The 25,382-nt window shown below is 46.0% G+C and overlaps 1 protein-coding gene across 1 annotated transcript in view; it reads left to right on the top strand.

Annotated features, from left to right (window-relative positions):
• The window catches only part of CASTOR2 (cytosolic arginine sensor for mTORC1 subunit 2), a 122,338-nt gene that overhangs the window by 64,427 nt on the left and 32,529 nt on the right, over positions 1 to 25,382 (top strand). The window contains exon 2 of the mRNA XM_009561773.2: positions 1,349 to 1,419. Within this exon, the coding sequence (XP_009560068.1) occupies positions 1,349 to 1,419 (71 nt within the window). The remainder of the gene's footprint in view (positions 1 to 1,348; positions 1,420 to 25,382) is intronic.

The following is a 25,382-nucleotide window of genomic DNA, read 5'->3' as shown; positions in this document are numbered from 1 at the left end:
AAGCCCTGGTAGTCCCTGGTTGCCGAGTCCTTCTGAACTCCACGCCATGCAGGAATTATATTGCGAACGCACTGTGACATCTGGGGGCCTTAAGAACAATCTTTCTTTTTCCAGTATTTAAGATATTTTCTGTAGGAAGCCTCGGCTAAATCTGATAGTATTACACTGTAACTGCAAAGTCCTGCTCTTTGCTCCTTATAGCAGCTCCTTCCTGCTGCACCCAAAGAGAAACATTTCTCCTATGGCTTTGGTGGCAAACACAGCCCTGTGCTCTGGGTGCTCCAGGAGGGACCTGGAGCCTTGCATGGTCAGGGGAGCCGGCCAGCACCGTGTTGATGCTCGACAAGCATGTGCTCTACTGAAGGTGAATATGAGCTTGCCAAGTGGTGTGCAAACCTTCCTGCTTTTTCTGGGAGCCAGCTGGATAGAAGCTGGACAAAGTCATTTTTTGAGTAGATGTTGCTGTACATATGTTGATGTGTCGGGGTGTGGAGCGGGGAATCGGCTATATGTGGTGTTAAACCTTAAGGCTGAGGCTTTTTTTTGGTTTTGTGTTTGCAGTGAAAGAATCCCCCGTCACATTGGTTTTGTGTCTCATGTTAGGGGTGACATTGTGCTTGGTGCTGACTGAGATGGAGGGGCTGTGCCACACTTGGCCCATGGTGTCAGGAGAGACGAGCATGGAGCAGAATAGAGGCAATAGGAGATTGAGGTGGGGAGGAAGCTTGACCTTGTGCTCGTGTTTTCGATGGCTGCTGCCACTTCTCTCTTCAGCTGGAGCTCCCCAAGGAAGGGAGGCATCTACTGCAGGAAGGGGCAAGAACCAGCAAAGGGAATTGGGATGCTGTCTGCTGTTGGGAAAAGTCTCTGAAACAGCAAGAAGTACCGGGGCTTGGTTGAAGGATTGGATATCAAACATTGACAAGGCAATAAACTTCAGTGGGTACATAGGGAAGACTGCGAAGGCTTTTGGAAGGCGTTGAAGTGGTCAGTCGGTGAGAAAAGCCTTTCACTTGGTGTCTGTGCAATACAGCTGGTCCTGGGCTGTGAAGGCAAGCCTTGAGGGATATGGTAATTAAGAAAAGTAACTAAGAACTAAGTCATAAAAATAATAAGTGTTTTACCAGCTCTGTTGTGCATAAGCAGACAGCAGGGAATATGGGTCACGCAGTTGAGTGACTAAGCCAGGAATAAAATCCAGGTCTGCCAGTGCCTTGGGCCTCTCTGTATACACCAGACCATGGTGCTTTCCTCCAGTACAGCTTGGATGGGAAGGGACCTCTCTTTTAGGCAGAAGACTGCTCAGTCCAGCAACTAACCATGTTCTCCGGCTCTTTGCCTCTCCCAGGTGCAAGTTCTTCAGCCTCACAGAAACCCCAGAGGACTACACCATCATTGTGGATGAAGAAGGCTTCCTAGGTAAGTGTCAGTGTGAGCCACTTCTGTATCCAACCTCGAGGTGAAGGAGGAAAACGTCATCTCTCACTGAGATTATAAACCAAAGCATTTGTAAAACAGGTCTGTTTGTCAGTGCTAGTAGTACAGCTCTGAAAGGTGCTTTGATCACTTAAGCACGCTGTCTCTGTTGCTGTGCGGTACAAGGCGTTTCACACATGGAATATGAATATATTTTAATACTGGGAAAAGCGCACACACAAGTCTTAAAGAGCAGCTTAAGCGTATTTCAAAAGGCAAACCCATCTGCATTTCATTGTATTAAAATGAGCTGGCCTTTGTCCCCAAGCCTCTACAAGCACACCACATCATGCATCTCTATCTTGTTCATCCAACCACTCTCTTTAAAAGGAACACTTGAAGATGAGTAGTTCCTATCATCCCCACAGCCATCACAATGCTGTGGAGTTGTGAATCGGCTCACTGGCTCCTCACTGAAAGCTGTGATTTATCCCCCTTTCTTACACGCATCTCTGTCTGTAATAAATGTGCCATCTTTGTCTGTGGTGGCTGATGGTCTCTCTCAGCTTGTGCCAAAGATGGAGTTGGCTGCGTGTCCGAGAAGGTGGTTGGCACCATGTGCTTGGGAGCTGCAGACGCTTGGCGCTGGGCGAGTGCCGATGGAGAGAATGGTTTGGCTTTGTGGATGGAAATAGATTGTAATAACATTTATCGTGGTTTTGTTTGTAGCAGTGTTATTGAGGTGGTGGAATGAGGAAGTGTTGTGCAGCTATTATTATTTTTTGTTCAGTTGCTGCTTTCTGTGGTTGGAATTAAAAGTCTACACATTTTACTGGTTTGGAGAAGATTCATTAAAACATGAAGAAAGACTGTTTCATTCCTGAATAGGAATTAACTGTGGAGTAGCCGCTTGTGACACTACAATGTTCAATGGTTTTGTAATATCCAGAGCCTAAGGAGAAAATTAGAAACTACACCATCTTTATTGAGTACAAAGTTTTATAATCAGTAATGTTGCTGAATTATTCCCCTTTCAGTTTCAGAAGTACTCATAAACGTATAATAGAATAAATCATTAGACTTAAGAACACTAAAATGGTGACTAAACATGTTCATAAAATAATCACTAGATTGAGAAGAGGTGAATGGGTCTTTACAGCTCTTGCTGTTTGTGTTGGGAGTTGTGGGGTTCGGTTGCAAGTGGATGTCAGTGCTTTTTACTCAATAACCCTGCTGCTATTTCTCTCTCTGGAAGTTATTCCAGCTTGAAACAAAGGTAAGCTCTGTCAGCGATTCTGCCCATCAGCAGCGGGGGATTGCGCTGAACTGTGTGCACCCCTGGTTGTGCTTGGAGCAAATCTCATGTCTAGCCAGACCGGTGTTGTCCAGGGGCTGCGTGTCTCACGGGTGCCACAGGTTATCTCTGTGAGCCAGGCGGTGCTGCTGTTCTTCAAAGCACCAGTCCTTCTGCTTGAGCCCTTTTGACTTCATTACCTTGGCTCTCCTATGCATTGGCTGCCCAGGCAGGTGGTTGAGTCCCCATCCCTGGTATTTAAAAGATAGGTGGATGAGATGCTCAGGGGCATGGTTTAGTGGTTGATAGGGATGGTTGGACTCAATGATCCTGGAGGTCTTTTCCAACCTGGTGATTCTGTGAATTTACTGCTGAGAGTTACAGTGCCCGTGTAGCTATAGTTCTGCCAGCATGTAACGTACCTTATTTCCAATACACTGCATGTAGTTGGGGAGTTAAAGCTGGGCTTTGCAGGAGAAAACATCCGCTTCCAAGCAATGGAGGGAAAGGAAGGAGCATGCTAAGGCCGTCCTTTACTATGGAATTGTGTGTGTGCCAGGTATAAGACCCAGCATGGGCAGTAGCGTCACAGAGCTGGCGACTTCATCACCTTTTCCTAGCTCTTTGCTAGTAAGTGATGAACTGCTGGCAAGACTTGCACTCTCTGCCTCCTGCCAGCTCTCCTAACACAGCCCCCATGCCCTTTGAGTTTGTGCCTAGTCCACGCTCTTGAATTGTCACCACCATATCCAAAGCTTCCTCTCAGGGTTAGCCCTGACCACTGTTGCTCCATCACTGTTCCTCATTTACGCATGCTGTAAGTTTTTCATGGTCTGGATGAATTCGGGATCTACCATCTAGGATGCCTTGTAGCAGAGAAGGGACTTTGCTTCTCTCTCTGCTTCTTCTGGCTATAAACGTCCCATGAGGAGGAATCTCACTGGGTGTGGAATCAGCCTCGTGGACTTGAACAGGATCAAAATCCATAAGAATTGCAGCATCCTATCTTCTTGCAAAACAACACCACTTGTGTCTGTCTCGAGGGCATCAGCTGCTTCTTGACTGGACTAGTGAAGCACCAGGTTCAGCTCAGGAGTTACAGGGTAAATTTTCACCTTTGGTGAGCAGTTTAGGTAGCAAGTCCAGCAACTAGAAGTGACTTTTTTTTGTCCTCTGCAGGTACCTTTTGTTCTTCCAGTTCGTAACAAACTCTGTGTGTTAAGTATATGAAGGGCAGGCTTTTCTGTGTGGAAAATTAAGGCCTTTCTTTCTCAGACACCCATCTGAATTTTTGCTAGGCAGCGGTGAGAAGATTGTCCTGATAGCTGGCATCTCTCCGGTTAGCCAGGCCCCTTCTCCTGAGTGTCATAAACAACACTGAAGGGAGAAAAATAGGCTGGAGAAACACTGGCACTTTCAACAATCCTTGAGGTCAACACTTCAAACATAGTGACACGCAGTAATCGTTCTTAACTGTTTTGTCAAAAAATAATCCTCAGGCTTGTTTCCCGGAGAGCAGCACATGAGTCGGGCTGGTAAAGAAGTCATTATTTCTTCTCCCAAGAAAACGTCTGCAGTGCAAAGCCATAACCTGCTTAAGCATTCATCGTGCTGGAAGGGAATGGCTACAGCCTAATTCTTCGCTTTAATTCCCCAGCGGTGAGGTAGGGATTATATCTGCACAGAACCTTGTTTGTTCCAGTGGCCGTTTCTTGGGCTTCGGCCTGTTAATGAGGAAGAATTTTATTCAGCAAATAGCACAGGGACAGTGCACAGAAAGCACTTTTCCTGGCTGATACTGGGATGAATTAGCAGGAGGAGTTTGGCCTTGGGCCCTCCTGCGTGAAGACAAGTGTCTCGGCTACTGGGGTGCTTGGACAGCCATGTAAAATCCTTGCATTTATCACCGGCTCTGCAGCCAGCGCGTGGCAGGGAAGGTGAGCGGCTGCTGCTCCCTGAAATATGGGAATATTTGTTTGAGTTCAGATTGCTTTTTTCTCAAGGTTGCCTAAAGTGGGAGCTGTCTGTGCGCGTGGTACAGATACGCCATAGTTCCCATGCTGTCCGGGTAGTCAGTCCCTTTTTCCAAGGGCAGCGAGGACAGATTCCCTCCATCCCTGGGCAGCTGCGCCACTAAAGCATTTAGCCTGTGTTCTCGCTGGTCCCAGTAGTCTCTCTTCATCAGAGGTTTTAGCTTTACACATGCTGAAAGGAAAGCACATGCCAGCAGGCGTGGAGACAGCCATGCTTGCAGAAAACTCTCTGTATGTGCACCAGGAAGCGATTGCTGTCATTCCAGTCCTGTCCTGGAGATTCCATCTGAGTATGCTGACAGGGTTTGGGGGTAGTGCCGTTCCTCCAGTGGAACGCACAGCAACTGTCGCATCACAGCTTCTGTATCACATCTCCAGAGAGCCTTTTGTTGGAGGTGAAGGGAAGCTCTGGGTTTCAGTTTGTTTTAATTGTCCCTTTTCTGTACCTGGTTTCTCCAGCTGGTTTATCTGCTGTCTTATTCATCCTTTTTTCTCTTGGAAACCCACTACTAGGCTTAGCAATAGCCCTGCTTGTAGCTCTCAATGAAATGCCATCCATCTCACCTCCCATTTTACAGCACTTCTCTAAGTGCACAACACAGTGTGCAGTGGAGAACCAACGCTCTCCCTCAACCACCTGTATTCTCTCCAAGCCTAATGAAAGAAGAGCCCAGCCAGCGTCATCTATAAAGGCTTGCATGGAAGTAAGAGACGGCTATGGTTTATCCTCAGGTGTTTCTTTGTTTCAGTATCTCTTGCATCCACTTGAAACAAAGCTGGGCTGTTAGATAAGGCCCTTCCTGCTGAAGCTCGTCGTGTGCCAAGGGAAAAGGAAATCCTCTGTGCTACCACTCCTATGCAAGATTGTCTCTTTGCACTTAGAAGGCTACAAGTTCTACTTTGAGTTTCTGCTCTGTTTATGATGGAAAGAGGAGCCTCGCTGTTTGAGACCTCTTACAAGACAGGATGGAGTTTGAAGGCTTCTTTCTTGGGTTGGGAGTACAGAGGGAGAGACAGACCCTAACCTGCTTCTGCCCCAGCCTACCCTGCTTGGTGACCTTGGTAGCTGTTGAACTGCTTCATGAACATCGGCATAAATGGGGTCTGTGACAGCCTGTCACCCAGGTGAATCTATCCTGAAGATGGAAGATTGTAAACCAACAAGTTGGTGCCTTTTTCAGGGCGAGATCACTGCCGTCCCAGCCTTGACACTTCATTCGTGTCCCTTGCATGCACTCTTTTGCTGTAGGCTCTGAACTTAAAAGGTATCAGAGAAGTTGGAAAGAAATAAATGGGGTCAAGGGAGGAGTTAATCCTTGTCATTTCCAAGCTGGTAAAAATGCTTATTCCAACCTAAGGGAAATTTGGGATGAGTGAGGTAAATGTATAACCATATACTCTGTACTTCTGTCCTCTAGAACTGAGCAGCCCATGTCACATAGGTTGCTGCAGTCAGGACACCTTAGGTTTGGAACAAGAGAGGAAGGGCAGTTTGATTTTAGTACAGAAGGAGGAGTGGAAAGAACCCTTGCGCGAACACAGAGCAAGATTCTGCCCACACCGAGGTTCATCTGCAAGGTGCAGGTGACAGTCCTTCCTTTAACCTTCTCTCTCCAAGCCCAGCAATCCATGCATTTACAGAGTTTCCAGGATGAGGAGGCTCCTAATCTCAGTTCATACCTCACAATAAATTGCCCAATACACTAAGAATAATGGAACTATTTGAAAGAAACTCAACTCGATGAAGCGGCAGAGAGATTTTGTCAGAATTCATAAAATGCTGACCTCATTCTAATGGAAAGAAAGGGTAAGAATTAAAAAAGCCCCCCTGCTGGCAGCGCTTTGTTTTGATAGCCATCATCCTCGGATAACCTGTTCCCTATCTGACCTTGGCTGCAGGACCATCATATGCTTTAGTACCACAGTGAGTCTCTTTTTCAACAACATCAAAATGGTAAATTGCTTTCAGTGTCCTCTCTCTCATCCTGTGTATAAAACGGGCAAGAAATCAGCTTATAAATAAGTGCAAGCACAGAATTCATCTAGCTGGGAGCAATCTGTAACTTTATTTAGAGATACAGAGGGATGCAAGCTAATAGATGCATCTGGGTTTTTAAATATTTCTTCTATAAGTATTTCTCCTTTAATTTTTTATTGCCCAGTGACGAGGTCTTTGCATCTCAGGCACGGTGGCTTAATTTACTTGCTGACATTTATAGCACTGAATTCCTTCCCCTGGACCGCCAGGAGAGCCTGCTGGTTGCTAGGCAGAAGATGTTTTTCTCTATTAAACATGTGCACAATAGCTCTCTTTTGGATCTCTGTATTGGCCAGATTACCCCGTGCCTGTGGTTTTCAGGTTTTTTTAAGTAATGTGGTATTAATGACTTGCTTTTAAATTAAAAGCACAGGGATTTGTCTACTGGCTAATTAGAAATTCGTGCTTGATTGGGAAGGTTTTTCCTGCAACGCATGTATGCTAATCTAGATCAATAAACATGTTGGGGGGCTGTGATTAAATAGGATTTCTGCCCTCTCCCTAGAGGTGGTAGAGGTTGGTAGTTAAAGCTTTTGAGGGAAGAGAGGAAAAGATGAGAAGAAATATGTAGTATTCCAAGGTCTGGTTTGTGTCACCTGGGGAAAGGAGCATCTTAGCTTCTTCTTAGAGCTCATATGTGAGTGGGTTTGCTAATCTTGCTAGCATATATTATTCCTTTTATTTGTAACCTGTCACCAGAAGTCTTTTAGTCCAGTTTCTCTGCTCCTATTTAAAGAAATACTGCATAAATAATACACATTTTTCCCTGTTTGCTCCAGCAGATGGGTGTGTATCAGTATCTATTTTTGTTTTGTAGCCGATGGTGAGAAAGCCTGGACTTCTCTTCCTGAACCACTTGACTGGCCATGATTTCCTCCTTTAAATTTATGACGTCTTGGCTGCTTCCTAACACTTTCCAAAGTCTGAGATAGATGCACAGATAGATACTACAGCTCACTCTTATCAACTTGCTCTCATAAATGCAGGACTTAAAGAAGCTTTTCTAGCTGAAATGATGGGATGATTCACTGAAAATTTAGGTTAGTCTCTAAAAGCAATGTGCAGCTTAACCAAGAAGTAGCAGCCCTGCCTATTTGTTTCACCTTTTGCACATCTGCATGCTGTTGCACTGGTGCTTTTGGTTGTGGGTTTTGGTGGTTCTTTTTGAGGATATTTGGTGGCTTTCATCGTTTGGCTGTATCTGGAGCTACCCACAATCTGCCAGCTTGGTGGGGATGTGCCAGGGTAGCTAACTGCATCCCATGGCAAGGAGGGGGCAAGGCTGAATACGCTCTGTAAGACCTTCTGAAACTTTGGTATATTGTATGTGCTGGTACACGTACAGTACTGTAATTTGTGATATTTCCCTGCTTTGTAAGTGGATTTTGCATGGAGCACCCTGTGGGAGATGGAGTACTGTTACCCCTGGTCACAGGTCAAGAACTGAAGCGCAGGGAGACCTGGGGGATGAGTGATACAGCAGAGGAATGAACCTTTCTCAAACACAGAAATCATTCAACCCTCAGCTTCCAAACTTTGTTCATTGTGAACCTACTTTAAGGTTCAAACTGTACTTTTCTTAATTTCGTGACCTGATGAGAGAGTGGATTTCCTCCAATGGTTTGGGATGGAAGGGACCTCAAAGCCCACCCAGTCCCACCCCCAGCCATGGGCAGGGACACCTCCCACTGGATCAGGGGCTCCAAGCCTCATCCAACCCGGCCTGGAACACCTCCAGGGATGGGGCAGCCACCACTGCTCTGGGCAACCTGGGCCAGGGCCTCCCCACCCTCACAGCAAAACATTTCTTCCTAAAATCTCATCTCAATCTACATTCTTTCAGCTGAAAACTGTTCCTCCTCATCCTGTCCCTGCACTCTGTGATCAAGAGCCACTTCGCATTTTTCCTGAAGCTCCTTTCAGTACTGGAAGCTGCGCAAAGTTCTCCCAACAGCCTTCTGTTCTCCAGACTGAACAACCCCAACTCTCCCAGCCTGTCCTCGTACAGGAGGTGCTCCAACCTTTGGATCATCTTTGTGGCCTCCTCTGGACTCAATCTGACAGATCCATATCCTTCCAGTGCTGAGGACTCCAAAGTAGGGATGTTCTTTCCTTTGTGTGCAGCATTCAGCTAATGGTGACACACTGACAAGGCATCATCTTTGGGCTTTTGCTCTTTGGGGTCTGTGGAAGGGCTGCTTGTCACTTGTCAGGCCAATGAGCCTGTCTCAAGGGAGCAGCTTTGCTGCTGCAGTCCCAAGATGAAGGCATGGGAAGTTGGAGCAGTGTGATGAAGTTCCCTGGTCTGCTGCAGGCTCTTCTTTTTGACCTTGGACGAGTGTCTCATGTCTCAGTTTCATCATCTGAAAAACAAGGATAATCCTATTCAATCACCTCATAACAAACCTTATAAAGATTAATTAGTAAACATGGAAATGCTTTGATAAATTAGTGAACATGGAAATGCTTTGATAATGTAACAGGCAAGGACTGTGATAAGTAATAGTTGATGTAGCTTCAGTCTCACAGGATTCACTTTTACAATGGTTACACTTTCAGACCTACTGAAAGATCATCTCTGCAGCAGAACAGAGATATGGTGGGAAAGAATACCCTTTTATGAGAAAAGTTGCATAATCGTTTTAAAATCTGACATCTTAGTATTTAATCTTGCGCAGGATTAAGACCGTAACCATCAAAGGTTACAGTCATACCGTTGTTAGGAATTTTGTGGCTCCATCTTCACATCTTCTTTGAAATGTAATTATTTGCTCTGCTCTGTCAGTCCAGTGAAATATTGTCTGAAAAGGGATTTTTAAAAAAAAAAGAAGAAAAAAGGATTCCTTGTGCTATTTTATTTGAAAATACAGGAGGAATTGGGAATGCGAGTCCAACTGCATCGGTTTCTTTTTTTGATCATCTTTTATTTTGGGAGTTGTTGTTTGTCAGTGAATCTCGCTGGCTGCATCCCCTTGCTGGCCGTAACCTGAGGCGTCAGCACTGCCTTCAACTGTCGGGGCTCGGTCATCCCCACCCCCTGGCATGTAGATTCTGCAAGCAAAACCTTTGCCAAGAGTTTTTGAAACACGAAGAGTTTTCTCAGGAAGTGGGAAATCTGCTGATTTCTGCAGTTCCTGCCCTCTGACTACCAGAGACCTCAGTTCTCTCAGACGGCGGAGCCCACTCGCTCGTGAAGCAGCAGTGGGTGAGGAGAGGCTGGCCCTGAGCAACGCTTTCCTGGCAGTGAGCAAAAAGCCCTTTTCGACAGGTTGGGAAGGACCCAGCTCTTGATCATGGCATCAAAGTCAGTGCCCTCAAGAGGCAATCCTGGGCAGAAGGACAAATCCGCCCATATCCATCCTCTGCACTCATTTTGAGCCAAACTTTTAATCTTCGTTGCTTGTTGCTAAAGGAAAAAAAAAAAAAAAGCGCCAATTTCTGCTCCTTTTCTTCTTTCTTGTGAGCAAACACCAGCGTTTGGAGCCTGGATCTGGTTTTGATTTGCTCATTCTCAGTGGTGCGTTATCCTGTGAAGAGGAAGGAAGAGAACAGACTGATTTCCTGAGAGTGGCCTGGAGCCTAACCTGGATTTGTCTTCCTAACCCGGTGCTCCAGTGAGAGTAGACATAACGATTATTTTTGGAATTCTACCTTGCCATGTTCCATGTTTTTAGCCAAACATAACAACGATGCTTTGGTTTTGGAGACTATTTGTGCTTCCTGTCTTCTGATACTCCTGTGAGGGAAGAATTCGGGCTTTTTCTCCCACGTATGAGAAAACTGATAAAAAGGAGACAGAATGACTCCTTTCAGGGCTTTGTGGGACAGCTCAGATTTTGCCTAAACTACGGGCCCAAATTGCCATTCATTTGTCTGCCCTTCAACATCAGACTTTCTTTACCACTGTATTCCAAAGATTTGAGTTTCTACTCTAATACCCTGCTGCAAACTCAGTCTTCTGGTGATCCTCCCGAGTCTCTGCACTGTGCTCGCAGCCAGGTGGGCAGTTTGCTATCGCATTAGAACAGCTTCTGCTCTTGTGCAATACCTTTATTGCTAAATCAGTGTCTGGCCTGACAAGAACTCACCTCCTTCCTCTTAAACTACTGCTGTTATGCTGAGATTTTAGTTTCTCGCAGCTGATATCACAAGTAGGCAGCTAAGGGAGGAGGCCACAATCAACATGTTTCCTAAATGGACGTTTTTGTGCGTTCTCATTGGAAATGAGCGGCCTTCTAGGACCTGAAGGGGGCTATGAGAAAGCTGCGGGGGCTTTTGACAAGGGCACAGAGTGATAGGGCGATGGGGAATGGCCTTAAATTGGAAGATCTAGATTAGACAGTAGGAAGAAATTCTTCATGATGAGGGTGGGGAGGCCCTGGCCCAGGTTGCCCAGAGCAGAGGTGGCTGCCCCATCCCTGGAGGGGTTCCAGGCCAGGTTGGATGGGGTTTGGAGCCCCTGATCCAGTGGGAGGTGTCCCTGCCCATGGCAGGGGGTGGGACTGGATGGGCTTTAAGATCCCTTCCAACTCAAACCGTTCTGTGATTCTATGAAATGCACTGTAAAAGTATAACCAGCTTAGCGTTCAGATTGCTGTCAAAGTTTAAAGTTACAAGGATTGCAAGAGGAGAATTGATTGGAAATGAGATGAAAGCAGGATTTTCTGTATAAGGATTTCCTTTTATCAGACCTTGATTGCTCTCTTAGTGGACACTTGTACTGAAGGTCTTTCCTCAGGAGATGCTGATTACTGAAGTGGAGAGAAGGTAATGCCTGTGCATACATATGGATTTGATAGTTTCCCAGTCTCTAAAGGACTACACGGCTGTCGCTCAAGAAGAACCGGGATCCTGTTATCCTAAGGCTTGATAGGAAAGGATAGTTGCATGCCCTGGGTAGATGTTTAGTCCCTTGGAAAGCAGAGTTACTTGTCAGAGTCGGGATTTCAGAGCTGGGCGATGTGTTTGTACAGCTTCATTTAATTCCGAGTTACCCTTGGGTTATTTAATTTCCTGACAGCTGCAAAAACAGTGTTCTCAGATAACAATGGCCTCTCATTAGGCAATGTGCCTAAAATGGTAGAATGTTTGATTTGACCATGGCACTAATATTTTGTATGCAGCTTACAGTCGAGGGAGTTGCATTTCCAGCTCCCTTTGGCAGAGCTGTGTCGATCTTGTGATTCTCGGAGCATAATGCTAAAGGCATGCCTGCTCTTCTGCCCCTGTGGTTAAAACGTTTCTCATCTTTTTGGGCTGTGTCATCGGTAAATCCATCTTTCAGCTGTAACCACCTTCCAGAAATATGTTTTATCGGCACAGCAAGGCTAGCAGGGCTTGCACAGCTGAGGCTGCAGCGTGTTTTAAGAGACACCCAGGCAACAAGCAAGCAGATGAGGCGTACCTGTGGTTGAGGGCTGTAGCTCCTTGGGGGTTACGTTACACTGCAGAGCTGCCCATATGTCGCTTTTATGGCTCCTGCACTTAGTACACAATCAAGCAGCGATAGAAATAAACATACAAGTCAACTGTTCTTCCAAATCATTTGTTCAATTTGGTAAGGGTGTTAGCATCACCTTATGTTAATGAGATCCTGACTCATGAGTTGTGCTTATGGAAGCTTTATGCATTGAGCTGTACAAATTGATGCTTTCTGAATTCCCTCCTGTGGCAGCAGGCAGAGGTTGTTCTGCAGTCCTTCCCCTCCTTTAGTTCTTATAGGTTGAAGTTTTGAGTCTAAAAGAAAAATAGATTATTTTTTTTACTCCTGATTTCAATTCCTTTTCAGACCTCTCAGTTCTGACAGTTCCCATACCAAGTCCTCATCATTGCAGAGCTTATACTCTTTAAGGTCTTGTTTTTATGACCATGATGCAAAATTGTAGTTCTGAAATATATGATGCCTGCTTAAAAAAAGTCTTGCAGCCCTAAGAAGGTGTTTGCTGATCTGCAGTCAGAGTTCACAACTGCCTTTCAGGTGAGCAGTCTTCATGTGCACATCCCAGGCCACCAACCAGAGGGCTCTTTTGAAGGTTTCTGGTATGGTTTCTCTATCTCCATGTGCTTTTAGGTGACCAGTACTCTGCTCAGATACTGTAATAAAATGAAAGAGAGATTATAGCATCAATTACAGTGTATAATAACAGGGAAAACTTATTGCTTGCATTAATCTGTAGTTAATCTGCTTCTCTTGAGACACTGATCGATTTGAAAAAGCTGGGCATGTTAGCTCAGATTGGCTTGTGGCTACCTGAGCAGTGCCCGGGCGTTGTCCTCCCACTGGATAAGGGGCTCCAAGCCCCATCCAACCTGGCCTTGAACACCTGCAGGGATGGGGCAGCTACAACTTCTGCGCAGCTGTCTCTGAGAACGGTACTATAGCTGGAGTACTATTTTTCTCTTTAACAGGAAAAGTCCAGTTGATTTTTCTCATGATAGAGAAGAATAAAATTCTAAGATACTTCATGCCTAGAAGACAAATAGAAAGAATTACAATACAATGAATTCTAATAACCTCCCTCTCACTTTTCCCTCTCCCCCTCTCTCTCTGAATATACATATTAGTTTGAATCACGTATTTTTTTAATCCTAAATTCTGACTTTGGTTCAGGTCTTAGGTACAATTTACAGTGGTTCACTTCCTTCAGAGCAGCATAAAACCTCAAGTTTCTTTTCTTCCATAATCCCTCTCCAAGCTTTCTGCGTAATGATCTGGGCAAAAAAATGGTGAACATGTCCCGAGTTTTACTTTGCATGAGTTTTTTCCATTTTCTTTTAGGTTTGCTCTTTCTGGAATTTCCATCGTCATGTTGTACTGAAACATTCTCATGCTTATTCTACAAGACATACCGATCTCTTCTTCAGTCCTGACCTCCCTACTTCCACATTTATTGAGTTTCTGAAGTCAGAATGAAATGTATCCCTGCAGTCACAGTCTGCATTTATTGTTTGAGTTGGGTTTGTACCACGTGAAACTGAAGAGTTCCATAAGGTGCAAGAGGTGTCAGCAGTGCAGGGCGCGTGGCTGCCGTGCCCTTGGAAGGTCCCCAACAACCTGGTTTCTTTACCTTTGCATCTTGTGCATCGCTGAGCACATTGTAAGTGCTAAATAAATGGTAATCTCTGGAGTCCTGCTGAAGGAACTGTGTCTGCAAGGTATTTATTTCACCGTTGGCTTTCTATTCTGCTTCCCTGGGCTTGGATAAGGTGTTTATTTGCTGAAACACTGTGAACTGGTGTAATTAAGAGTTGCCAAGTTATATATATATATAATGCCTGTGTGTATGTACGTGTATATATCTATAATTGTATATATATATATTTATTCAGGGATGTAGAGGGGGATTAAGTGAAAGCATTTTAGCTGTTCTCTTTCGAAAACTCCAGCTTAAAACTGAAGAGTATGTTGGATTTTCAAGCTATAATATATCCATCTGCTAGGACTCGGCAGTCCAGGACCAAACCAAGGTTTGCTTTAGTTGGTGAATTAAGTGGGCAGCTCACACACAGACATGAACATCCATCACTGAGGGCAGTCGAGCAGAAGAGGGCATCCTCAGGAGCAGGATGGCAGATTGTGTCCTGCTCTCTGAGTACAGCTGTCATCCAGCTGAATTCCTCAGGGATACCACCAGGTTTTAGATTTGGTAAACTAGGTTTGGGGGTTTTATACAAAGGGTTAGAATTGAGCCTTTGGAGATATGGGACAAGGATTTATGTGGGTCACCATGTGGATGAGCCTCCAGTTGATGTCTGGTTTGGCATTTCAACCAGTGAATGAAAAATAGAGCAGACTCTTGAACAAGCTCTCTACTGTCTGCAGCAGACAGGAGTGCCTGTTCTGATGGGTGTTTTACCATGTTTGTTCATGCTCTAAACAGAGAAGAGATCACTTTTCCCCCAGACAAATTCATTTTTAGAATTTGTATAAACAAATTCCTGACCTAGATGGATGCTTCCACATGCCACAGTGTGCCTGGCTTTAGTGGCTTGTATGTACCTTTACAAGGAAATGTATTTCTGTGTCCAGCAATCAAGGACAACCTGTGCCAGCTTCTCAGATTGCCTCCCAGCTGGGTGAAAAGAAGCCACAAACTGGAACCAATTTGCTTTCAGATGTACAACTTGTGTCTCATGCACACAAGCGAAGGAACTGCAGAGCGTGCTTCAACCCCAAAAAATCACTTGTGAGAGCAGGAGGTTTGATAGCAATGCACCTTGAAGGCATATCCACCTGGCTGGCTTTAAGCATAGTAAGTTGAGGCTGAGAGAGCCCCTCATGGTTTAAATATCAAAAAAATCAGAACGCCCTCATGTACCATCTCGTAGATGCGGTGGGAGAAGGCAGGACAGCTGGAGTGAGCCAGTTCTTTACAGCAGGAGGAGGAGAGGGCATCAGCAGAGGTTTTACTTGCATAAAAGCCACAATACATGGATAAATGTAACTTGGGTTATGTGTCCTGGGGAGTTGATGGTCTCTTGGCTGTGCAGAGCACTGGGTTTTGAGGAGGGCTCTTGAGTACTACAGACAAGATGTGGGCTGGAGTGCTTGCTGCAGAGCAGCTCTGGTGGGTGCCACACTGCTTCAGACTGTGCTTGGCGCTGGTTCTCAGTCCTTCTCCAGCCGCTTTAAAACTTCTCTCCAGTTGAAAAGTTTCTGAAAGGGAATTTTGTATGAAAAAAAGAAGCCTATTCTGAAGAGATTCCTGTGGCTGAGTCTGGTGTGGTTTCAATGGGTTGTTCTAGGTGGGGACACTTGTTGTCAGGTTGGATTAGTTGAGCTGCTGACGTCGAGTGCAGCCTGCTTCCTTGTTTGAAAATGGAAAGATGATGCTTAAAAAGCACTCAGTGGAAAACTGCAAAAAGGAGAAGAATTGGGTACTGCTTTTCATCTGCTGCTTTTCATGCTTTTGCATTTTTCTGATTTATTTTTCCCCCCTCCAGTGCGCTCGAGGCCGCTGGGCTCTGCTCCATGGCCAAGGCTCCTAGCCTCGGCTGCCGCATAAATACTCATGTGTCCAGGAATCAAAAACCTGAGACACTTGTGTGTTTGGCAAGTACTTTCTTCCAAGCAGCCGTTGCAGCTAGAAGGTTCTAGGTGGCAAGAAAGGTTTGAAGTGCAGAAAGTTCATTTCCAAGGTGAGCAGAAGGCAAAGAGGCTTAATGGAAACGATTTCCCATCGAGAGAGGGCTGCCTTAACGAGCTGTTTTATTTAGCAGGCAGCATCTCTGTCGCTGAATAGTGACAGTACATGTAATTTCTACATGTCTAGATGTGCAATAATCTATTTGCTGTTTTTCTCCCAGCTTGTTTCTTCAATCCTTTAACAATTTGGCTTCCAAGAGGAACTTGTGGATTAGAGAGTAAGATTGATTTGGCCTTTTTCCATCGAGGCAAGTGAAACAAGGCAGCGCCTTGTCAATATAAGTCTAATTTGACCTGATCTTCTCTGGTTTGGTGTAGTAGTGGAATAAAAGCAGGAGTTGCTGCTGCACGGTGGGTGGGTGGCTGGCGTGCCTACCGAAAACGTACAGTGCTTAGCAGGGTGGGGAGCACTTGATAAAGACAAGGCCCTTGTACTCGGAAATGCCAGAGAGAAATTGTGTGGAAAATTCTTTCAACTAATGGTCTGAAAAATCTTCTGCAAAGGCTATTTTCTACCCTTACTTCTAATTACATCTTAAACATTAATAGCCTGAGCAACTGGAGAATCACACACACTAATGTCACAGTTCACTTGGAGCAATTTGTTTTGTAAGATAATGAACTGTGTCAGCAAAAGTTCCAAACTTGTTATAGGTGGGGCTGATGGTGCAGCCTTCTGTTAACTTTGCCCAGTGTTTTCCTGTAAAGTGCCCTGAGCTTTGTCTGATTTCTCGACTGGATCTGGTGATCTAGGGGGAGATTCTTTGTGTCCGGGTACCTGATTTTTTCAGTTTTGTTTTCGTTGGTTTTTAAGCCATTCTCAGGAGCAGCTTGGAAGAAAATACTGCAAAACATTGACAGTTTTTCTTTGAAAAGCTCTAGTCCTCTCACGCTGTGGCAGGAGAAGTGTCTTTGCATAAGAAGGTGCCTTTGCCTTCCTTATTAAACCCATTCAGCCCAGGTGGAGTTTTGTTGCACCCTGATGTTTTTCATCACAAGTGACATGGAGCCTGTAGTGGTTTTTCGAGGTCGGAAGCATGGCTCGTGCTGGCAGAGGGTGCTTTACCCCCGGGTTGTGGGTGAGGCATGAGAAAAGACAGTGTTGTAACCACATCTCTGTGTTGGAGCAGGAAGCAGGAGCGAGCAGGGGCAAAGGAGGACTCTCACCCTGCTGTTACGGACGTAAAGCAGGGAAAGAGACAGAATGAAGGTGAAAGCACAGTTGGACTTTATAATCTTAGAAGTCTTTTCTAACTGTAACGATTCTATGATTGTTAATAGTGAGTCTAGGATTGGAAAGGAGAGCTCTAGGAGTGAGAACAATCGTGATGGAGATGAGGACAGGCTGGTGGGGTGGGGAGAAGTGCCAGGGGGAAGGTGTTGGTGTGGACATAGGGCACAGGACCACTAGAGAGGACAAGAGGAGGCAAAAAAGCATAAAGCTGGATGTTAGAACAAGAAGAATTGGTAGGAGATGATGAGGAGCAAGTATTGTTGGTGAGGGCAACAGAGGTGGGATGGTGGGAGGAGGGAAGAGAAGAAGGAGAAGCAGGCTGGTGGGTGTTGGATTTGTGGATGAACAAATACTGGCCACCCAGAGCACTCTGTTCTCCCTCTGCACAGGAGGACCCGTGGCGGCAGGTACCTCTCCCACCCTCCAGCCAAGGGAGCTTTTCTTTCCACACCAGCCCAGGGCAGTGGAAGAGACCAGTTATAATTGGGGTGCATATGGCAGCGGGTGTGAATGGACTGGCTCTGACACAGGAGCATGTGCAGAACACGATGAAGCTCTGATGCCGCTGGAGTTTTTCAGCAGTTTTCAGTGCCCGAGCTGGTAGTTTGTACTGGGTTTGTTTCAGAGCAGTTTTTTCTGACCATTACGAGAATTGCCTGGGGTTATTAGAAAGGCCGATGCCAAAACTGAGTTTGCCTGCAATGATTTATGTCCGCTTGTGTCTGCCTCATGATGCAGGCGTCATTACAGGCTGCTGCTTTGAGATCCATCACCTGAGTGCCCAAAGCTCCCACACTGGGGTGGTAAATGTGGCTGAGGGCTGTAGGCTGCTGCATCCTTCCCACTGCTGGAAGCTGGAGGCTAATTAAAGCAAACGGCAGGAAAAGAAGGGTTGGGTAAATAGTAAATACGATTGTGTCCCTGTTTGTGACAACCTCCGTTTGGCAGCCTCCTACCTTCGCAGCACTCAATATTGCACCACTTTAAACAACATTTTTATGTGTAAGATAAATCCTCAGTAACTTTGCTGGAGTGGTTGGTGTAAAGCAGGCTCCAGGATGATGGTTTGTGAGAAGCTGTCTGCAAGGAACCACCGTTTCCAGTTCCAGGTGCTAAAAAATGAGTGCTTAACCTCCACTGAGATCAGTGGGACTGGGGTACAGCCATCAGTGCTTTACTTGGCTTGCAGCATCGCTGCAGGATGAACTGTCCCACTGGGGACTGATGGGTGCTGCGGGGCATGATCCCTCACCATTGATGGATGTGTTGCTTTCCAAGCATAGGTAGCAGCCCCCAAATTCTAGGCCATTATGGAATCGGGAGTAAATTGTCCCCATGGAAAAACTCAGCAGATAATGTCCACCTATACTGAGAAGAAGGATCATCCTTTTAATTAAGGACACATGTATTGGGAAGCTATAAAAGGCTAATAAATGATAAATAAGTAGTTAATCAATTATTAACTCAAGTCCAGAAGGGCAAGAGATTGCTTTTGCCTGTTTGAAGGGCCATCCATGCCACAAATGGGAGAGATGGTGCTGCAGTAATCCAGCAATTAAGGTTTTCTTGCTCTCTTTCATCTTCAGGATCAGTTGGGAGTCCTGGGAGTGGAGAGTCATCTCCAACTGTGTCTGGTTCAGAAGAAGTCCAGATTTGTTTACTCTAAGGAAGGGGTCATGCGAGTCCAACGCAGACACAACGGCTTTGTTCTGCAGGACGCTTCGCTTCTGTGCTTTCTTTCATACCATGCTGTCCCATGGTGTTTCGCAACAACAACAGGGCACAGCGGAGCTGAAAAAGTTAGCTGTCCTTTTATTTATATTTCAGAACACAAGATTGATGGGTCCGATTCTGACTCTTAGAAATTAGAGTTTAGCAGTGTCAGGAGTAGCACTTTGGAAGCAGAGTTGGGGAGGACAGCCTGAAGGCAAGAGTCTAAGCTGAAGGGTATGCTGAGCTGGTGGCTGGTAGTGCTGTCTGCCCGGCTCCCCACAGACTGACCATCTCAAGAGGAGAGGGTAGAAGAGAGGGTAAAGCTGGGGAGCCGTGTTTTAGTCTGCATTGCTTTGTAAATCTCCTTCCTTGGGACGTCCATCGTCTCTCTCAATCAGTTCTTTCAGAACTTGTGTTTATATGTAGATGCCTGTTTTATTTCTTTGCTCAAGAGCTTTTGCTGAGCTTCTGTGAAAACCTGTCATGGGACTTTCTTTTGCTTTTGATTCCCTGCGATGCACAGAGAAGTTCCACTTTGCACTTCTCGGATTATGTCTGCAGAAATGAATTTAAACTATTCTTGTCCATCCTTATCTTCTTCACTCTTCTAACATTTCTCATGCTGTGAAATCAGCCAGAATGCGTTTTTGCTTACGTCCGTTGTCTCTCTTTGTTAGGTTGAAATGTAAACTCACAGGGGAAAGAAACGTCTTTTTGAAACAAGTGCAGGGCCTTTCAGAGTTCCGCTATCTCTGATCTGTTCATTGCAAGGAGAAAGATCAGTAAAAATATATATATATGAAAAACTTACATAGTACAAGTATTTAAAACAAAACTGCTTGCTGTACTGAATCACTCCCAGCTGGTGAGGCACGCTGAAGATACGCGTATCTGCTTTTCTGCTGGCTCTGTTCTTTCTTTTAATTAGCACCTCACCTCGGCAGGGTTTCCCTGTCCCCGGCTCTCCTGTCCTGCAAGGCGAGTAGGTAGGACCCAAGCCACAGCGCTGCTGCCTGCTCAGGAGCCCAACCTGACAGCCACCCGTTGGGTTCTGGACCTTGTTTGACTTGAGGGTGTCTTGAAGGTACAAAACCAACTGTGAGTTTGAACTCCTACCGTTACTTTCAGAGGGAAGTAGTGGCTCCATTTGGAACAGGAGTGAGCTTGCTGCTTGCATCCAGCCGAGCTGTGTCTTAGTGTGCTGTGGTTGGACCAGTGCTGGGAGCCTCCTTGCCCGGGGCCCCTGGGCTGACCACCGCTCCACAGGGCTTCTCTGCGCCCTGTAAATGGTTATTGCTGTGGCTGAGTTTGGATGAGCACTGTTTACCCATTTGCTTTCATGCAGACCAACCTGAAAACCTTTCAACTGGCATTATTTTCCAAACTCTATATGTTGTTTTCTCCCTCTTTTTAAACATTTGCTTTTCTGTTGATGAGCATTTGCAGTAATGCAAATAACTCTCACTGCATCTCAGAAGGGAGTAAACACTTGAATGGTAGAAGTCCTTTATTTATAAGTAATCATTTTTTCCTCTGATTTTAATCGAAAGCAACACTTTAATAATCTTTTAAAAAGTGTCACCTTAATTCTGTGTTTGGTACCAGTGTAACCTCTTGTCTCTACAGCATTCTGGGCTTTTTGCAGACTGAGAAAAGTTCATACTTTGCTCAGCACAAGTCAGCAGGGGCCACCGGCTTGCTGGAATGTCGGCTCTCCTGCTCCAGCCCAGGCAGGTTTCAGCGTACCTGGAGTTGCAGGAGATGTTAATGCAGTCTGAGAGATGCTTCTAGTAGTTTATGTCATGGGCTGTGGCAATACATTTAATCAATAGGCTATTAAAGAGGCAGCAGGCTCTCTATCGCTGAGTGGTTTCAAATAATGCATTAAATAGAATTGGGAATGATCTGGGGCTAACTGACCCTGCCATAGACTGGCAGTGTTATGCCTGAAGATCTTTCAGACCTGTTTTTTATTGTCTCCGTGGTGTGTATTACAGATGGACGCGGCTCTCATCACCAGGCAGGGACAGAGTTGTGTTGTACACAACATAAATGTGTGAAGAGGTGGTCCATGCCCTGAAGATTTAGACATAAAAGCTAGCCAGGAATTAGGAGCAGGGTGTATTATCCCAGTCTTAGAGATGGAGAACTGAGATACAGAGAGATGCTGTGCCAGATAATCTGTGGCAGGGACTGGTCCCAGCCCCCAGAGTTGGTATTCTGTGCCCCAAACAGCCTCCTCTTTGCTGGAGCTAGTTTAAAAATACATGTCAGTGAAACAGAGCTTGCAGGCTGCTTTGGCTGAGTGCCCGTAGCTAATCACTAGAGATTTCACAGCGGAGTCTTTCAGAGTGCCTGTTTGATTAATGGTTCATATTTTGCAGATCTGAGGCTTTTTATTTTATTCTTAAATTTATTACATATCGCTTATACGAGCTAAATATGCTTTAATTCCATCTTAAATACAGTGGAACAATCTTTACAGTGACGTTGGGGTTTTTTTTTTTCACCCAGCAGCAGCGTGTTTGCAGAGGCTCGCGCTTGGACATGCAGCTGGTTGGTTAGGATTCTTTCTGGTCCTGTTGTGTGCGCTTCTCCAGCAGTCTCATAAAAGTAAGAAAACAAGGAGCTCTAAAACACCATAAAACCAAACCTCAGTGCATTATGCCGCAAGGTTATGAGGGATAACTGTGCTGCTTTTGCAGGAGAGAGGTTTGGTACATCGAGTTGTTGCAAAGGCATGTGCAGAGAGGCTGAGTGGGAACGGAAACGCGTGTTTGAGTCCACTGAGATGTGGAGATCAAGCAGGGCCGAGGAAAGAGCGAGTATTTGTCTGTGCCACTTCCTGAACGCAGCTCTGGCAGGTAAAGGGGTTTGGGCTCCAATGTGAGCACACGCCTGTGGCAGAACAGGGGTAAAATCCAGGAGGCCTTTCTTCTCTCTCCTGCCAGGCTGTTTGCAGTGTCCCAGGCTTATCGCAGTAAGTGCCACTTTGGGCTTTGCCCCAGTCTGGTCCTGGAGCACATGGTGCCCAGGGAGCCCTTTTTCAGCAGCTCTTCCCCCTCCCTGCCAGCTGGGACTGATGGGGAGCTGGGCAAAGGAAGCTCCTGATGGAGAAGGACTGTTCTGCCCTCGTACAGTTCCGCTGCTTTTCTTTGGCCAAACTTTGAGTGTGTCAGAGTGAAACCTGATTTTTACAAGTTCACACAGTCTGGACGCTGCTCCCTTCCTTTTAAATTAAACATCCTTTTCTTTCCTCCCAGTGAGTCCCCCTGGCAGGAAGACCCCCAAGCGCGCTCCCATTGTGGCCGCGCTGTGTGCGGACAGGCTGTTAGCTGCCGACTCCGACAGAAGTGCTGCAACAGCAACTGCAATCGTCTGTTTGATAAACAGTGCCGGGCCGTATGTTCAGCTGTGGATTCCTGAGGATGGGGTTTTTACCCCCCATTTGCATACGTGCATGAACAAGCTCCCAGTATGTACGAACAGCCGTGTAGAAAGGTTCGTTAACACGGGATTTAGCAGTTGTGCTGGGTTTGCCTGCAGAGCTTTGATCTTGAGAAGGGCTCTCAGTGGCAGAAACAAGACTGCATCGGAGCCCGGATCAAATGCCTTTATCCTGAGCACCTGGGGCTGGAGGCTCAGCAGGGCAGGGTAGCTTTGAAACGAATTAGGAGCATTTCTTCTAAGAACCGTGAACGTTTGTCTCGATTAAGCTTGTTTTTGCTATTTCCCAGTGCTGCGAGTGATCCGTTATTGTATAATCCCTTAATGGCTTGTACAGAGGAGAAAACCCTGACAAATGCATCTAAACTTACTGCTTTTGCTTATTTTGACACTTATTTCTCTGATATTTTTAGTCCTGGATGACAAGTGGCTGTATTCTTTGTGGTCAGCATGGGCCACTTGCAGAGCAGGAGTCTCATGTGTTTGTATCTTCACAGCTCAAACAACTTCTCAAGGCAGCTCTTCCAGCAAATTACCTTTTTCCTAGCTTTAATACTTAAGATCTTAGTAGTTGGATGTTAGAAGCCCACAGAACGGTTCAGTGTTCCGCACGTAATAATACACCTGAGTACATTTGAGAAGTTTCTTTATCCTATTCCTTCTCCTGCCAGTGACACCACTGTAGCCTAAACCTAGCACTGTCATGCTAGCTAACTCATTTTTCTCCCTTCTTCTCTGTCTTTATCCTGTTTCCTTAAGGGTTTTGCTGTGTTCACAGGACAGGCCCTGCCAGGCTTTCCTCCTGCCCTGAGCTGCAATCTCTGCCTTCAGAGGCACTGTCAGTAGTGGGATACGCTGTGTACCACGACAGCTTTTAAAGCCAAAAACTCTCCCTCTGAATTGATCCAGTGCTCTCCAAGCAGCTGCATTTGTAGTTTTTCCTTCTCTGCGCTCTCAGGGTTGGTTTTGTTCCTGTGTGTGACACCCAGCGATGCGCTCAGCACGATGCTTTCCCATCTCGCTAGCCCAGGGTTTGGTTTATTTATAAACCCAGCGCGAGTCAGGAGAGCATCAGTGGCATTACTGGCTTTGGGGAGGTGGGAGAGTGAAACGGCCGAAGGGAGCAGCTTACTAGCACAAAAGTGATTATTTGTTAGATGATGTCTTTGCTCTTTCTGGAATCAGCTCGTTTAGAGGACCAGCGTGAAAAAGGCAGAATTACTGAGTGCTGTGTTTGTCAGAGAGGCTCTGTGCTGGGGCTACAAAAGCAAAGGGAGCTCTTGCCTAAGCCCATTGAGCAGTGATGTGAGAGCTCGTACTGTGCCACCAAAGTCATTTTTACTTTTGCATTCAGAGGCAGAGCGCCTGCATTAGGTGCAGAGAGACGAAATAAAGGAAAGGAAATGTTTCTAGCTCTTAGAAACTTTCTCCTTTATTCATATAGCACCTCGTTGGGAAGCAGAAGCCTCTGCTGCTCTGCCAGGGTGGCTGTTAAGAAGAAAAGCTAAAAAACATGCTCAGGGAAGATTTTAAAGGAGCACCAACAGGCAATGATCTCGCCAGCAGATAAAGAAAATCTCCTTCAGTTTTCCCTTGGTATCTCTAATGTGGTCCGTCCTGTGTCCCTGTCCCCACCCCCCGGCTTTATTTTCATCTTCTGAGCTCTCATCACTATGAGATAAAAACCCTCCAGTAGTGAGAAATTTAGTGTCTGCACAGAATCACAGCCTGTCCCTTTAAACTACAGATAAGCCTTAGTGGAATTTCTATTCTGGGAATAGTTAATTCTGTTTGAGGTTGGGCAAGAGAGAAGCGCTCACAGGCTTAGTAACAATATTTTTACTCCATTTGATTTTTTTTCTCCTAAGGATTTGCCTCCCTCATTTGATGGAAAGTGCAATTATTGATCAATCTCCCACTACGGAGAAGATTTTGAATAAAAGAGAGAGAGAGAGAGAAAAGGAAAAACAACCCAAAGCCCCGAAGAGTTTGTGGCTGTGGTGCCGTTATATAAAGGCCATTATGTAATGCCTGGTGGTGCCAACTAAAAATACACTGGGAGATAACTTCCAATTCATTGGAGCGTTTAACTAGCATCGTCCCAGGGTTTCTGGTTTGGGATACAAACCCTTCTGCAGATGTGGAGGAGAGCTTACAAGTCCCCTAGACCGCTCAGCAACCTGCTCTGTCTCTTATGCTGCATTTTCTCCAGTCTTGTTTTTCTCTTCTGCCTGGAGTTTTAGGAGTTCTAGAATCACAGAATACTTTGGGCTGGAAGAGACCTCAAAGCCCATCCAGCTCCACCCCCGGCCATGGGCAGGGACACCTCCCACTGGATCAGGGGCTCCAAGCCCCATCCAACCTGGCCTGGAACCCCTCCAGGGATGGGGCAGCCACCACTGCTCTGGGCAACCTGGGCCAGGTTCATTGTAAGATCTCATCTCAATCTCCCCTGTTTCACCTTAAAACTGTTCCTCCTCATCCTGTCCCTGCGCTCCCTGATCAAGACCCCCTTCCCGGCCTTCCTGGAGCCCCTTTCAGTACTGGAAGGTCTCCCCACAGCCTTCTCTTCCCCGGACTGAACAACCCCAACTCTCTCAGCATGTCCTCATACGTTCCAGGCCTCAGATCATTTCCATGGCAGTTGGAATGGTAAATACCTCTTCAAGTCACCTCTTTGTGCATCCCTCTGAGCACGCGTTGGTCCGCGCAGCCAACGTTCTTCAGCTGAGCTTTATATGTCTGTGGTGGACACTGTTCAGGAGGAGGTGAGCATGAAGCGTAGCAAGGAATAGATTTTGCAGTCGCTCATGCAAGAGCCATTGAAAACTCAACAACTTCATGGGCAGTGTTTTATAGGGAACTCTTTTTCTGTAGCTGAGCTGCAACTCAAAGGATGTTGTCTTTTCCTTCCCTGAGGTCCCCCTTGAACTACCATCAGGGCCTGACACCTGTGCCCAAATGCTCAGCCCATCTGCAGTTGCAGGAAGGGAGTAAACTCGTCCCCAGCACTGAAGAGGTGCATTGCAGACCATGTTTTGCCCTTATTTTCTGTAGCAAAA

The sequence above is a fragment of the Cuculus canorus genome, chromosome 20, assembly GCF_017976375.1.
Source record: "Cuculus canorus isolate bCucCan1 chromosome 20, bCucCan1.pri, whole genome shotgun sequence".
Taxonomy (NCBI): Eukaryota; Metazoa; Chordata; class Aves; order Cuculiformes; family Cuculidae; genus Cuculus; species Cuculus canorus.
The sequence above is the reverse complement of the archived record's forward strand: the minus strand, read 5'-3'. Positions and strand labels throughout refer to the sequence as shown.